This window comes from Rhinoraja longicauda, chromosome 2 (genome assembly GCF_053455715.1).
Source record: "Rhinoraja longicauda isolate Sanriku21f chromosome 2, sRhiLon1.1, whole genome shotgun sequence".
Lineage (NCBI taxonomy): Eukaryota > Metazoa > Chordata > Chondrichthyes > Rajiformes > Arhynchobatidae > Rhinoraja > Rhinoraja longicauda.
In genome coordinates, this window is record NC_135954.1 from 41,849,496 (window position 1) to 41,865,469 (window position 15,974).

Sequence of the window (15,974 nt, forward strand, 5' to 3'; positions counted from 1 at the left end):
GCGTACGCGCAGTTGGCGTGCATACTTTTTTTTGCTAAAAGTTGCATTACGCACCATATTATGAATTTTGATGTAAAATTCTGAAATTTGGACATCAAAATTAAGAATTTGTAAAATCAAATGTTGGGAGGTCTGATAATGGCTGTCAATGAGTTCCTAAACCTCCCGTTTGTTTGTTCTTTAGACACAGGTTTTTTCCTTCAGGTGCTGTTCTTTTTTTCCAATCCAGAGATGCCTTGTATTTGCATTTAATCAGTTTCTCCGTCTTTTGGTCATTCTCAACAAACTAATCCTGCTTTTATTCACAAAATGCTGGAGTAACTCAGCAGGTCAGGCAGCATCTCGGGAGAGAAGGAATGGGTGACGTTTCGGGTCGAGACCCTTCTTCAGACTGAAGAAGGGTCTCGACCCGAAACGTCACCCATTCCTTCTCTCCCGAGATGCTGCCTGACCTGCTGAGTTACTCCAGCATTTTGTGAATAAAAACCTTCGACTTGTACCAGCATCTGCAGTTATCTTCTTAAACTAATCCTGATGGTTTTTGGTAGAAAAGCCAAGCTTCTCTTCGCAGGCATTGATGATGCTGAATGCAGGGCAGATCATGTTATCAGTGAGGCATTGTCTGAGAAGAGTGATCTCTTTGCGATTCTTGAGAGCTTCCCTATTGATCTTCTTGCGGCAATACTTCTAATGGTGAAGATATTTTGGGGACAGGTTGATGAAGATGATGGTACAGTGGCGCAGCGGTAGAGTTGCTGCCTTACAACACCAGAGACACAGGTTAGATCCTGGTTATGGGTGCTTGTCTGTACGGAGTTTGCACATTCTCCCTGTGACCTGCATGGGTTTTCTCTGGGTGCTCCGGTTTCCCCCTGCACTCCAAAGGCATACAGGTTTGGAAGTTAATTGGCTTTGGTAAATGGTAAATTATCCGTAATGTGTGTAGAATAGTGTTAGTGTACGGGGATCACTGGTCGACGTGGACTTAGTGGGCCGAAGGGCCTGTTTCCACTCTGTATCTCTAAACTAAAAAACTAAACTAAACTAAGAGAACTGAACTCATTAGGTGAGGTCAGTCCAGCGGTCATTGATACGTTCATGGCGTGAGTGATGTGAATTTTATCACGGTTCCTCTCTTGCACAATAATATAATCTAACAGGAGCCAGTGCATGGACTGAGTATATTGCCATGGTGTCTAGTTCTTGGCCCTTTGATGAAACAGGGTGTTGATTATGACAAGACTGTGGTCCAAGCATTTGGTCAGGAGAAGGAGCCTATTGGAGTTAGCTTTCCTTCCCCATTCTTTTCTGATCACACCTTGTCCACATTGGTAACCACTGCACCAGACCAATGGCCAAAGTGCAATCAAATCTTGTTATCCTGGTCTGCAAACGTAGACCTTTTCCAATGTTTTATGCCCAAGAATGTTAAACAATTTGAAGGTTTGATGTTGGGTTTCTATACAATCAAATAAAAGGGAAGTGAGATGGATTTTGTGAGTCTCCGACATTACTATTTTTATTGCTTTATATCTTTACTTTAGCTGCAGGCTATCTTAATCATGTTAATATTGAGAGTCGAGGAATTTCATACTGAAAAAGTAGGCCTGGGATATTTATTCATTTGTCCTTTTGGTCCACAGAAATTGCATAACATGGTTTAGTCAATTGACTTCCTCACAAAGTACAAATTAATTTGACTAATTATTCTCCAGCAACGAATCCTATGCCAAATTGTCATGACGAATCTAAGATTCAAAGAAATAATAAATGTAAGCACAGCTGATGCTGCTATTCCTGTGTTTTTAAAGGTAACCTGCAACTTTGAAAGACAACTCTACTTTGGCAAAGAGCCAGTACATATGGGAGTCATTGAACAGTAAATAGCTTTCTAGTCTGCTGTCATATTCTATAGCTCAAGAGTTTCAAGTACATCTTTGCATCAGACAAGTGCTGAAATGACAGAGTTGTAAGAACCTTTCACAGCCAAGTGAGATTTCTGTACCACACTGAACACTGTTGGAAGAAAGCCAGATGAGCAAAATAGACCTCTTTTCATTCCTGTGGAAAAGGTGACGCCAATGAATTACTATTAAAGTGGGTTTTGGCAATGGTTCCACAATCTTAAAACATGATAATTAACTACCAGCTGTTGCTAAATAGTATGCACATTGTATGTTCCAAAAATCATTTCCAGCAACAATTGACTAGGGAGTTAAGTCCTTGGATATACTGCTGTATATTTGATATTTTGTATATTACTCTTTTCTAGTTGGCGACAAGACAAAATAATTATGCTTGTTCAATAGTTGCTTAAGTGCTACCTGTACCTAATACAGAGAAATGCTTTGTTTGGCATACAATCCAGTAAAATCATACTGTACATAAGCACAATCATACATAAGTAAAAGAGTGCAACAATTGAAGTAAAGAAATATTAGATTTCTTCTGAGCCAGTACACAAAGAGTCACCACGTTTTTGGTGTCATCTTGTACTTTTCAAGAATCAAGTTCTTAAAAATGTCAAGTCTTATCGTGGCCCTGCAGGCCTGTTGTCTTGGCAGCGGCTCTACATTGGTGATGTTGGGGTTGGCCTGGCCCAGTGGTGCTGTCTGTGCCTTCCACCACTGCCCCCTCCAGCCCAACGCCCCCTCCTCCCCCCACCCCGTTCCATGCATCTGCATGCTCGCCGACCTCTGTTGGGCCTCCAGTAGTGTTTGCTGTATGTGAATGCCCAGCTATTGTAGCTGCCCATTCCAGCGGCCCATTCCACCGACACTTCGACCTGCCACCAATGCAAACGCAGCATCTTCTCGTCTCCCGCAGCCACCGCTCCACGTCTGTATGCCAAGGTGCTTCCCGTAACTAACCTCAAACGTTTTTGAGCACATCAAGGGAAGCGGGAGGTGAGCTCACATCCATTGACATTGACATGCATCAATCTTTCCTTCTGTCCGCCACGAGGGACTGACATACTTGGTAGAATGTTGTTCTGGGGAGATCCAGTTTAGATGTTTGGCTGGAAAATGATTGACTCATGTTAATTCTATTGATTTCTAATCCTCCGTTCTTTTTTGTGTGGTGTCTCTTCAGAGGTAGAATCATCTGCAGTCAAGCTCTCCTCCATAAGTGATCTTCCTGGTCAGCTGCAGGAACTCTACCAGAAGGGCTTTGTGCTGGCTGCTTTTCATCCTTTCATACAGTCCATTGATGGGCAGAAGAAAACTCCATCAGCGAAAATGTTCAGAGCCATCTTGATCAAGGCATCAGTGAGGTAAAGTAGGCCAAATAACTGAGAGATTAACACAAGCATTGGGTTACTAAAATGGATTATCTTTCCGGTAAATTTAGCTTTGTTTTTTTGTGGACAAAGGGTTATTTAACAATATAAATATTTAAGTTATTTATCCAGTACTGTGCACATCAGGAGTTTCAAGTTCATAGGAAATAATATCATAACAAGTGGCTATCTGATCCAGAAAGAACTGGCTATCATCTTGAACCAGTTGTTTTAAATGAAGTTTGGGATTATGGACTGATATAATGTTTTTGTGAAAATCTCCTATTTCTTTATCAATTGTTTGAAAAATTACCTTAAAAAAATTGTTAAAAAAAAAAAGATATTATCTAAATGACTTTGTGCCATATTATATAACCAATGTCTAGTCAAGGGTTATCGCAGCAGATCGTTGCCCAAGATTACTAATGTAATTGAGCTGTAATTACCCACTTAAGGTCACGTCAGTAACCCAAGGGATAATTGTTCATATTGCAACCAAAGGAATACAATCAATATTTTCTTAATATATCCTTGGGCTCACATTCAAAAGAAAAATATACCTTTCATTCATTTCCATGAGGATATGGCATACTTGCACTTTAAAACATAAATAGCAGAATTATCTGCTGATATAAATTAAGCTGAAAGCTGAATTCAATCGTCGAACATTTCTTTTAACCAAAGCCAGGTAGATTTTCAAAACACATGTACAATAACTTGAGACACAAAGTCTACTTTCTCTACGGTAATGGAGACAATCGAAAAATCTTATTATTATCCCAAAGGCACAGCATTAAATTCTTATGTTATGTTAGCTGGATAGAACTCTTAAGGATAGCGGAGTGAGGGGGTATGGGGAGAAGGCAGGAACGGGGTACTGATTGAGAGTGATCAGCCATGATCGCATTGAATGGCGGTGCTGGCTCGAAGGGCTGAATGGCCTACTCCTGCACCTATTGTCTATTGTCTATTGTCTATTGTCTATTAACCATTACTTGCTCTGTATGTTACACAATTCCTTGGGTCAGTGTGGCCATTGTACAAAGATGTTCAAAAAGGTTATTTGATATTTAAAATTTAATATTTAAAAGAATAACAATAAATCTCTGGAGCAAAAACAATTAGACTTTAAACTTTAGGAATACAGCGTGGAAATAGGCCCTTCGCCGTCCATGGTGAGAGAAACAGTGGGGGATGAATGGACATGTGGAGAAAATAGTTCAGGGAAATAAATGGAATTGCTCTGAAACTTGGCCAAATCATCCCCTTCTATGTTATAAGGACAAATTGTGAAAGTCTCCCTTTTTGGTGAGTCTTGTTGGTGCTCTTTGCAAAACATGTTAAGTGTTAAATAAAAGTGAAGTCCAATTTCTAAGCACTCACATTCATCAACATTTGTAGAAAAGAAAAATTGATGCATTTCTCAGACATAAACCCATGATGAGGATGGACATAGTGCTTCACATTGCACAGTTAAACTGCCTTATTCCTTTCTTGAAGCTTTTACACATTTTTAAAATTATTATATCAGCGTACAAATGGTGATATTTCAAATTTTGATTAGTAGTTTTAAGACTTCACACTGACTTCCACATTTAGTTGTTAAATACAACTGTGACTTTCTCCTTGCTTCCCCTCTATTTGGGTATAAAACCAACAGGAAATTTTACATTATTCATGGTAATGAAAATGTTCTTCATAAGTACTGTTTTAATTTCTTGGGAAACAAATGTTAAATATTTTTGGAATGTGCCATAAATGCACAGAATGAATAAAGAAATTGAAGCAATTATTCCAAATTTACATTCTTCCAATAATTAATATAATTTTGTAATTTAATGGAAAAATATTTATTTTATCTTCTATCCATTACAGAAAGCTTTAGTAACATTTTTAAAAAAATTTATAACGTTGCAGACCACAAAATAGCACTCCTAACCATAAAGACATGATAAACAACAAATCTATCACTTTGAGGAAACGTTTCATTATAACAGAGTTATAGAACTATGCAGCATGGAAACAGGACCTTCGGCCCACCGTGTCCAGCTGAGCACGTTGTCATACTGGGCTGGTCCCATTTGGCTTACATTTAGCCTATAGCCCTCTAAACCCTTCCTATCCATATATCTATCCAAATGTTTTTTGAAAGTCATAATTGCATCCTCTTCTACAGGTTCCTCTGGCAGCTCGTTCCAGCAATACAAACTACCTTCTCATTTCAAATTAACAAACCAAGTGATCTTAATTGTACTTGTTCATGTGTGAAATATTATATGTATAAATATTATGATGAAAAGATTATTTTAATTCATCATTATTTGATATTAATTGAAATGGGCTTGTTTCCAAACAAAAGTGCAGCACAAGACCATGAGGATGGTTACTGGAAAACAAGTGCGGGTCAAGTCAAGTCAAATTTATTTGTCACATACACATACTCGATGTGCAGTGAAATGAAAGTGGCAATGCCTGCGGATTGTGCACAAAAAGAATTACAGTTACAGCATATAAATAAAGTTAATAAGTTACTAAACATAGCACAAAAAGTGTCGACAAAAATTTAGTCTCTGGGGTTATCAAAGTTGACAGTCCTGATGGCCTGTGGGAAGAAGCTCCGTCTCATCCTCTCCGTTTTCACAGCGTGACAGCGGAGGCGTTTGCCTGAGGCATTTGCCTGATGTATCGGTGAAGTGACCTCTCAAGCCTGTTTCATCATTTATTATGGTGCTGGCTGGTACTTGCCTCCATCAGGTCCACCTCTCCCGATCCAATGATCTTCCAAAGTTGGTTTTGGTATTGGTTTATTATTGTCACGTAATACTAACATCCAGCAAAAAGCTTCTGTTTGCAAGCTATGCAGTCAATTCAGATCATGCTATTGATGAGTACAATCAAGTCATGCACGGGTATAACAGGTAGTGAAAGAGAAAAATACCAAAGTGCAGAATACAGAGTTACAACATTATAGTGTTACTCTTACAGAGAAAAAGACCAAGGAGTGCAATGAGGTAGGTTGGAAGATTGGAACTCTGCCCTAGCATATTGGAGGACTGTTCAGTACTCCGATAACTGCGGGATAGAAGCTGAGCCTGAATCTGGTGGTACGTGCTTTCAAGCTTTTGTATCTTCTACCCAATGGGAGAGGGGAGAAGAGGAGAGGACCAGAGTATGTTGGTTGCTTTCCCGAATCAGTGTGAAGTGTAGATGTTGATGGAGGACAGTTGGTTTGCGTGACGGTCTGGGCTACATCCACAACTCACTGAAATTCCTTGTGGTCTAGGGCAGAACTGTTCCCAAACCGTTTCGATGCAACCTGATTATATCCTTTCTGAGGTGCATTTCTAGAAGTTGTAAGTGTCATTGGAGACATGCTGAACGGTGGTCATTACATTGGCAAGATTCCTTACTTGAAATGCCAGTGGCTGCCAGCTTCACTGTCCAAGGGATTATCTGCTGTCAGGCATCTTATACCATCAAGCCTTTGGGTGGTACTCTGGTGATGTTAACACAATAAAATATTTTACTTTCAGTTATGGTGGGGTTGTGGGGAGGGGAGACCGTTTGGAAAACTTCAATGTCTGGTGATTCCAGACGAACGGCTGCTACCTATGAAATCTTGTTGCGAGGCCAGGATTGTAGAAGCTGCAAACATACTGCATTCCCACCATGAATTCAACCCCAACGCTTCATTAGCTGTAGGAAAACACTCTTCAGCCCTTGCAAGCCAACATGCAATTCCCCATGTAAGGCAATGAACTGCTGCACCCGTGTCCTGGTCCAGTTTTGTGTCCTCTAGTTGGACTTATGTTTAAATTATAGAAGTTGTGCGTGGATAGGGCCATGACTTTTCAGTCACCATGATAATGAGCAGTCAGTGTGTACATACAGAATGTCAATAGCCTAACACACTCGTTGCAAAGTGGAAGGAAATGCGTCATTAAGGCATGTCACATCAGGACTTTCACCTTGGGTTTATTGAACCATGGTCTTCACAAATTCACTGGAACAGTAATTCATTCCTAGCAGCAGGAAGCACAGCATTTTTATAATGTTGAGCTGGTAATGATGGAAAAAGGATCTGTTCCAAGCATTATCGTGGGGAAGATAGTAATATGCTGCTTTTTTTTCTGGTGATTGAATCCAGATTGTTAATTTAGTCCAAATGTTGTTTTCTTGTTGCTAGAAAATGTGAAAACCTAAGGGTTTGGTCACAGCAGAAAATAATTTATTCTGCAGAAGACCTTTCTTGAAATACACCAGCATTGTTGACATCTTGGGGCACCTGAAGGCTGTGTGCTCATTCCCCTGCTTTCCTTACTCTATACCCATGACTGTTTAGCCGATCACAGTTCCAACTCCATCTTTACATTTACCAACAACACCACCATTGATGGACGAATTACAGATAATGATGACTCAGAGTATAGGAAGGAGATCGATTGCCTGATTGAATGGTGCCAGAACAACAACCTTGCTCTCAACATCATTAAGACCAAGAAGCTGACCAAGGAGGTTAACTTTAGAAGAGCAAGGCCTGGGATCCGCAAACCTGTTTCATTTACTGGTCAGTGGTGCAGAGGGTCAACACTTTAAGTTCCTGAGTGCACATTATCTTTTAAGATCTTTTGTGGGCCTAGCACATTGATGCAATCATAAAGAAAATCCATCAATGCCTCTACCTCCCTAGAAGATTGAGGAGATTCAGTGTGTGGACGAATACTCTTTTGAACTTCTACAGGTGTATGGTAGAGAGCATATTGACTGGTTGCATCAAGGCCTGGTTTGGCAACTCAAACTCCCAGGAACTTGGGAGATAACAAAATGTGGAGGGTACTACCCATTCCATCATAGATACTGACGTCCCCAACGTCGAAGGGATCTATAGGAGGTGCTGCATCAAAATGGCTGCTGCCATCATCAAGGCCCCCCATCACCCTGACCACAGTTTCCTATTATTCCTACCATCAAGAAGAAGGTATAGAAATCTAAAAAATGTAACCTCCAGGTACACAAACAGCTTTTCCCAACAACCATCAGGCTCGAATACTAAACCATCAACTAAACTTCGAACTACAAAGCGTGCCAGTTGCATTTGGCACTTCGGGCATTGTTTTGCATTAATATATATTTTTAAATTTATTGAACTTTCTTTTTTTATTGCGTTATCTATGAGTACTTTGTTTTCTGCTGCAAGAGAGAATTTCATTTATTTGTTTCGGTACATATGACAATTAAATATTCTTGTCTCTTGACTCTCGATCTACAACCTTTGCATCAGTATTTGAAGTTATTTAGCTCATCTTGGCATTTACTGTCTTTGTACCATGGACATTTTTAGGATCAATATAGTATAATGCATAGTAGGATCAAAACGTAACCTCCAAGAGACATCTGTGCATCAAATGAGCCCAGGCTTCTGTTTCGAATGTGGAATTTGGACTTTATTCAGCAGTATAAAGCAAGGGATTGTGCAGTGACAAACAGACGCTTAAAGCTTGAAATAAAATGAGAAAATGTGAAAACACTCGACGGAGCGGGCAGCATCTGTGGGAAGTGAAATGAAGTTAACTTTTTATGTCAGGGGAAGGGTCTTCAACCTGGAATGTTAATGTCATAACAAAACAAATGTCTTTTCTTTGCACTGCTTTCTTTCTTTTTGAACTTTTATGTGTAATTTGTGTATTATTTGTTTTTTATGTTTGTCTGAGTCTATATGCCTGTGATGCTGATGCAAGCATGATTTCCCATTGTACCTGTTCCTCAATGAATGCGTGTATATGACAGTGAACTTGAACCTGAACACTTTCTTGCACCCGAAACCAGAGAAATCTGGTTTGTCTTTCTACCAATGCTACTTGATGAGTATTTCCAGTGTTTTTTGTTTTATTCCAGGAGAAGTACTATGGGCTATTAATCCTATTTGTTCTCTTACACATGGCTGTTGCAAGGAGGAGGCCAAATTCCAATCTCCTCATGAGGTGCCCAGCAGTTTACAATTGTAGTGAGAAATTGCACAACATTTAGCTTATGCTTTGAAATATGAACCACTCTTGTGTACTGCAAGCAGGTGTTCACAGCATTTCAAAGGCGTGTTTATACAGTAAAGAAATTAAGGATTCCAATTGGTTACCTTTGGGTTAAAGCGAAGGTTTGTGTGACTGTGGTTTGGAGGCTAACCCCAATTAGATGTTCTGGTTTTACAGAAAGGGCAGAAACCTAGTATAAGTTTAATGGATATGCTGAAGTTTTGGTATTTAAGTTTATACACCATCATTATAAGTCGTTTTTTATTTTAAACATTCAACTAAACCATGTACTTCTCCTTAACTGGAATCCACAGTATTCATGGTTGCAGGATTTCTGATGCTGACTTATGCACTGCATGCCAGAAAATAATTTCCTGATTAAATATTTTATTATTCTGTTTGTTTGATATTGGGATTGTCTATGGTCCTTATCCTGATCATTTCTTCATGCCTGAAAGAAAAAGCTTCTCACATTCTTTGGAAACTCCTAGGAGTGTCCAATGGTTTACTCATGAACCTGAATAATTTCTGCAGGCAAATGCAACAGGGACTTGCTTAACCTCTTGGTTTTTTTCCTTTGAATGCTTCACACTCTTTGGACCTAAACTTATCTGCAAGTAGATGTTCCCAATCTACCTTTACCAAGTCCTCCCTTGTATTGATGAAATTTGCCTTTTCCCACCTTTATTTCTAGTCCACCTCTATCATTTTCTATGACCACTTGGTAAAGGTAGATTGGGAACATCTACTTGCAGATATGTTTAGGTCTAAAGAGTGTGAAGCATTCAAAGGGAAAAAACCAAGAGATCAATCCCCCACTGGCACTCCCTCCACTGGACCAGCTAATTTCCCCAAGATAAATTCCAGTAATGCTCCTTCCCTTGTTAGTCTATCTACATACTGTGTCAAATAGCTCTCCTGGACACACCACAAAAATTCTTCCCCTGAAAGGCCTTTACACTAAGACGATCCCAGTTATCATTTGGGAAACTGAATTCCCCCAGTATGAAAACCCTATTTTTTATCGCATCTCTGATATCTGTCTTCATCTCTCTTCCTCTTTCTCCTGTTGACTTTGGAAAGTTTGTAATGCAAAGTGATAGCATCCTTTTTGTTTCTAATTTCTAAGCTAGTTATTGACTTCAGGAAGCATGATGGAGTACATGCCCCAATCAGCATCAATGGTGCCAAAGTGGAAATGGTTGAGAGCTTCAAGTTCCTTGGTGTTAATATTACCAACGATCTGTCGTGGACCAACTATATGGATGCGACATCCAAGAAGGCACACCAATGCCTCTATTTCCTGAGGAGACTGAGAAAATACAGCATGTCTACAATGAGTCTAACAAACCTCTACAAATGCACCATTGGAAGCCAGGCCGCGTCACACATGGTTTGGGAATAGCTCTACACAAGACAGCAAGAAATTGCAGAGAGTTGAAAATGCAGCCCAGTCCATCACTCAGACCAGACTTCCCACCATTGACTCCATCTATACTTCACGCAGGCTCAGAAAAACAGCCAACATAATCAAAAGCTTGTCCTATCCCGGTCATTCCTTCTTCTCCCTGCTCCCATCTGCCAGAAGGTACAAAAGCTTGAAAGTGTGCACCACCAGACTCAGGAACAGCTTCTTCCTGTCTGTTTCAGGCTTCCATAAGCTAGGGTACTGTCCGATTCATCTTTACCCCATTGTGGACATTGGACTTTGTCTATGGAACAAATACTTTACAATGCTGAGAACTTTACAATCTACACTCTGTATCTTCCCTTTTGCTTTACCTATTATAATTGAGTTTGGCTTGATCGTATTTATGTATAGTATATCTGATGTGTTTAGATAACATGCAAAACAAAGCTTTTCACTGATACCCTGGTACACGTGATAATAATAAACCTGAATGTTATGGCCTCAATTGAAGAGCCTTCTAGGATATCCTCATTCAAAACTGAATGCAATCTTTGCTCAAGAATACAATACCTCCCCCCCCCCCTTTTACTCCCCCTCAGATGGCCTTGGATCCATAAATTACTAACATTTGCTGAGTTTAATGTCACTGAGCAAGCAGATAAATAACTCAAACATATGTGGTTTTATTAGAGAACAAAACATATGCAGTATCTTGGTGATGATTTAAATTCAAAATATTGAACGTGATAAAGCTGTAACTTAACCAGCAACTTCATCTGATTCTTAATATTTGACAGTACCTCATAGTATCTGATCATAATTTTGAATGGGCTCCGGGTCTGCCTGAAACTGATATTAAGAGCAATCAGGAACTTATTCCGGACACAAAAATGCAAGATTTTTATCGCCTTATTCCAATTTATGACCGTTTTCAAACCTTTTTCCTGGGATTAGCCCCCAATTTAACAGTATGACTTTTCCAAGCATGCAGCCAACAGAAATATCTTTAGTGTCTTGGGATTAAAATTGAGGGCAGTTGCTGGCCACACTCTCCTCATGGAAGACCGGATGCTAGTTTAATTCTTCTTAACTCCTTTATTCTGGAACTGTTATGAGTGCCTGCAATTCGCTTGCAGCGTATAAATGAAACTGGCAGATTTTTCACAGAGCAGTCCCTGTAGGCAACACATTGCTGCAATCATATGGCACGTCAGTTGTGATCCTAATTCTATGCCATGCTGGCTGTATTATTGCATCACCAATTACCAGTGCAGAGCTAGTGATTCTCATCGCTAATGTTAGTTAAAGAATCAGATGCACAAAATGATTACATTTCTTGTAATTGTCTGTGCTTTTTCATTAACATTAGCAAATGATGGAATATGTAGCTTTTTATCAAATTTTATTTGATTGAATTGATTGAATTGGCTGAATTGACTGGAGGAGACTCACTGTGATGGATGTTTCTTTTTGTTTGATTGTGTGTGTTATTGCTTATTTTTATTGCTCTTGTTGTTGGACTGTGGGTAATCTTTCATTTCACTGCACATTTATGTGTATGTGACAAATAAACTTGATTTGACTTGACTTGAAAGACACAGCATGGAAAAAGGCCCTTTCTTTGGCTCACCAAGTCCACGCTGACCATTGATCACCCGTACACACTAGTTCTGTATTATCCCACTTTCACATATATACTCCCAGCATACAAAGGGCAATTTGCAGAGGCCAATTAATTTTGGATGATGAAATCCTCAGCTTATGAACCAGGTCTACTGCCTGAATATGGGAACACCCAGACCATCGATATTAGTTGTGGAAGTAGTTTAAATGATGAATAATTGCAGCATAAGATTTAAAACAAACTATTGTGATGATCAGATATGTCCTTTGAACTTGATTAATCAACTATTGTAATTTGCACATCATTACAAAGCATTTTATTGCAGCGTGTTAAACATTCTAACAAAATTGCTCTGTGTGACTTGAATCTAACCTGTTGCTGTAGAGGTTGTTCATTAGTCCAATTGTTTCCCTTTGTTCTATTTGAAAGGTAATCTGTGCTTGCAAGGAATAAATAAAATAATTATTGATATGAGGTGTTGCATTTTGGGAAGATTAACATGGGCAGGACCTACACAGTGAATAGTAGGGCTATGGGGAGTGGAGATGGATCTTGGAGAGCTGGGACATAGTTAGTTGAAAGTGGCTTTGGAGGTGGATCGTGTGGTCAAAAAGGATTTTGGCACATTGGTCTTCATCAGTCAGAGTATTGAGTATAGATGTTGGGAGGTCATGTTGCAGTTATATAACACGTTGGTGAGGCTGCATTTAAAGTATGTGTTCAGTTCTGGGCACCATGTTATAGGAAAGATGTCAAGCTGGAAAGGTTGCAGAGAAGATTTACGAGGATGTTGCCAGGGCTCGAGAGCCAAAGTTATGGGGAGAGGTTAAGCAGGCTAAGACTCTATTCCTTGGAGCGCAGGAGGATGAGGGGGTGATCTTATAGAGGTGTACAAAATCATGAGAGGAATAGATCAGGTAAACGCACAGAGTCTCTTACCCAGAGTAGGGAAATCGAGAACCAGAGGACACAGGTTTAAGGTGAGGGGGAAAAGATTTAATAGGAGCCTGAGGGGTAACCTTTTCACACAAAGGATGGTGGATGCACAAAACGAGCTGCTGGAGGAGGTAGTTGAGGCAGGTACTATTGCAACATTTAAGAAACAGGTACATGGATAGGACAGATTTAGAGGGATATGGCCCAAATGCAGTCAGGTGTAGGAAGGTTGGGCCAAAGGGCCTGTTCCCACTAGGTATGACTCTATGATCACTGTGTGAATAAAGCAAAATAATTTAAAGCATGTGAATTAACTGGAGTTAGTGTCTTTGATGATCATGGTAACATACTTATTGTTCTACAATCTTTCCAGCCCAGAAGAAAATCAGTTTAAGACTGAACCAAGCAGCCTTGAAGTAGAATTGTGTTTATTGGCCGACCAACCAGCTAATTCCACAGGGCTAGCAGATGTCCTACAAAAGGTAAGAACACAAATCTTTTATTTTTAAACTTTTCTTAATGGCTTTGGTGTTGTTGATGTGCAACAAATAACGTTCTTAATCTGCATATTTGCAGGTGTTTGTTATCAAAATGAGAACTCGGTAAGTTCATGGGTTTGGCTGCTAGCCATCCTTATAGCAGGTTCTTCCAATAGTCAATAGTCAATAGTCAATAGTCATTTATTTGTCACATACACATAAATATGCAGTGAAATGAAAGATTACCCACAGTCCAACAATAAGACCAATAAAAATAAGCAATAAAAATATGCAATAACACATACAATCATAAACCAACACCAAACAAAAGAAACATCCATCACAGTGAGTCTCCTCCAGTCACCTCCTCACTGTGATGGAAGGCCAGAATGTCTTTTCTCTTCCCCTGCCGTCTTCTCCCGCGGTCAGGCTGTTGAAGTTGCCACGTCGGGGCGGTCGGGGCTCCCGACATTGAAGCCCCCGCCGTACGGAGAAAATCCCATGGCCTATTTCAGGCCGCGCTGGACGGTGAAAGGTCCGACCCAAGCCCCGCGATTCGGGGCGGGCGAAGACGCTGCCGCTGCCGGAGCTCCCGATGTTGGCCCCCACCCAGGGGCTTATGAGCTTCCGACGTCCACGCAGCCCGCGGCCGAAGTAGCCTCCGGAGACGAGTCGCAGCCGCTCCCGCAGCCTCCGAAGGCAGTCAGCGCTACAGATGGTGAGTCCGGTCCGCGGGCTCTGCGAACCAGAGCCCAGGTGGTCCCAGGTGGAGCTCCAGGTGCATGGCCGATGGTAGGCCGCAGCGGGAACGGAGTCACGACCCAGAAAAAAAGGTTGTGTCTTCGTTCGGAAGAGACAATTTTACAGTTTTACAGTTCCCCCCCCCCCCCCCCTCCCCCCCACATAACACACAACCACAAACACTACATCATATCTAAACACTACAATTAAGACAAAAAACAACAAAAAACACAAAAGACAAACGGACTGCAGGCAAGCCGCAGCTGCTAGGGCAGCGCAGGCTTAGTAAACATAACTTCCTCTTCATTCCTTCCACCTTTTTGCATCTGTTGAGGCTTTTAACTAGTTTGAGGTGTAATGAGAACCTTGATAACACACTGGTAATAGGGATATTCTTCAGGTACAATCAATGCCTCTGTTTTAAAATAAGGCCCCAGCAAATATATCCTTCCATTTGCTTACGTGCAGAAAGAAAACACGAGGTTTTGGAAACACTTAGCAGGTCAAGCACCAATCCATGAAAAGATAATTAATGTTTCAGTTCAATGGCCTTCCACCAGATGAAGATGTACAGGACACAAATTACACTGCAGGGGCCTCAAGGGAAAGCATCAATGAGACTGGCAACAGATTACAGAAGAAGGATGATGGGTCTGCACATGAAATGCTCGATCTATTTGGAAACATGAAAAAAAAACCTACATGTGTTGACAAGGGTCAGGGGGCAGTTTGCCTCAATGAAATGACTTGTACACTCCTTGGACCCAAGCCACTCCAGAATGGAAATGGTGGCCAACTCTATTCCATTCAAAATCCATTCGGAGTCTAAAGAAGGGTCCCGACTTGGAACGTTGCCTGTCCATTCCCTCCCCAGATGCTGCCGGACCCACTGAGTTCTTTGCGTTTTGCCTAATTCGAGATTTGGACCAAACCATGGGGCAATGTTAGATGGGCATTGGAGCAACTTCCATCGAATCCCAATATCTGTGTCCCATGACGGAATTTCAGTCTGTTACTATCATGGTTGTGGATTAGAGTATGCACAAGAGATATTAGATCTGACAGTTGCTGGAAATCTGCCCTCCAGTAGATTACTAAAACTGTTTAGGTCCTGGTTCAGGGGAAGGCACTGATCCCACGGAGCATGAAGCAATAGTTTTCTACCAGGAGGACAGGGGACATTCTCCCAATGAAGTTACTCCAGTGAGCCACACCATGAGCTACCCTTCCTACATATTTTCACTTGGCATTCAGTGTGGCTCCTTTCAAGCTCTCTCCAATCTGCAATTCAAAGCTGTTTTCATTTTTCACAATCACCATTTGGATCATAATAGGCCTTTGTGGAACACAAAATAATGAACAGAAAGAGTCGAATTTCCTCCTTACCCACCATCAGCAAAGTATTCTGACAGTGGATTTGAGAGTTTGAAGTTGCACAAGCACCAGCAGACTTCAATGATATACAGGTATCAGC

The 15,974-nt window shown here is 40.7% G+C and overlaps 1 protein-coding gene across 4 annotated transcripts in view; it reads left to right on the plus strand.

Annotated features, from left to right (window-relative positions):
• The window catches only part of LOC144604029 (raftlin-like), an 85,451-nt gene that overhangs the window by 41,585 nt on the left and 27,892 nt on the right, over positions 1–15,974 (plus strand). For all 4 annotated transcript variants that reach the window (XM_078418072.1, XM_078418053.1, XM_078418081.1 and 1 more), the window contains exons 3-4: positions 3,094–3,274; positions 13,654–13,762. In XM_078418072.1, coding sequence (XP_078274198.1) covers positions 3,094–3,274; positions 13,654–13,762 — 290 coding nt within the window. The remainder of the gene's footprint in view (positions 1–3,093; positions 3,275–13,653; positions 13,763–15,974) is intronic.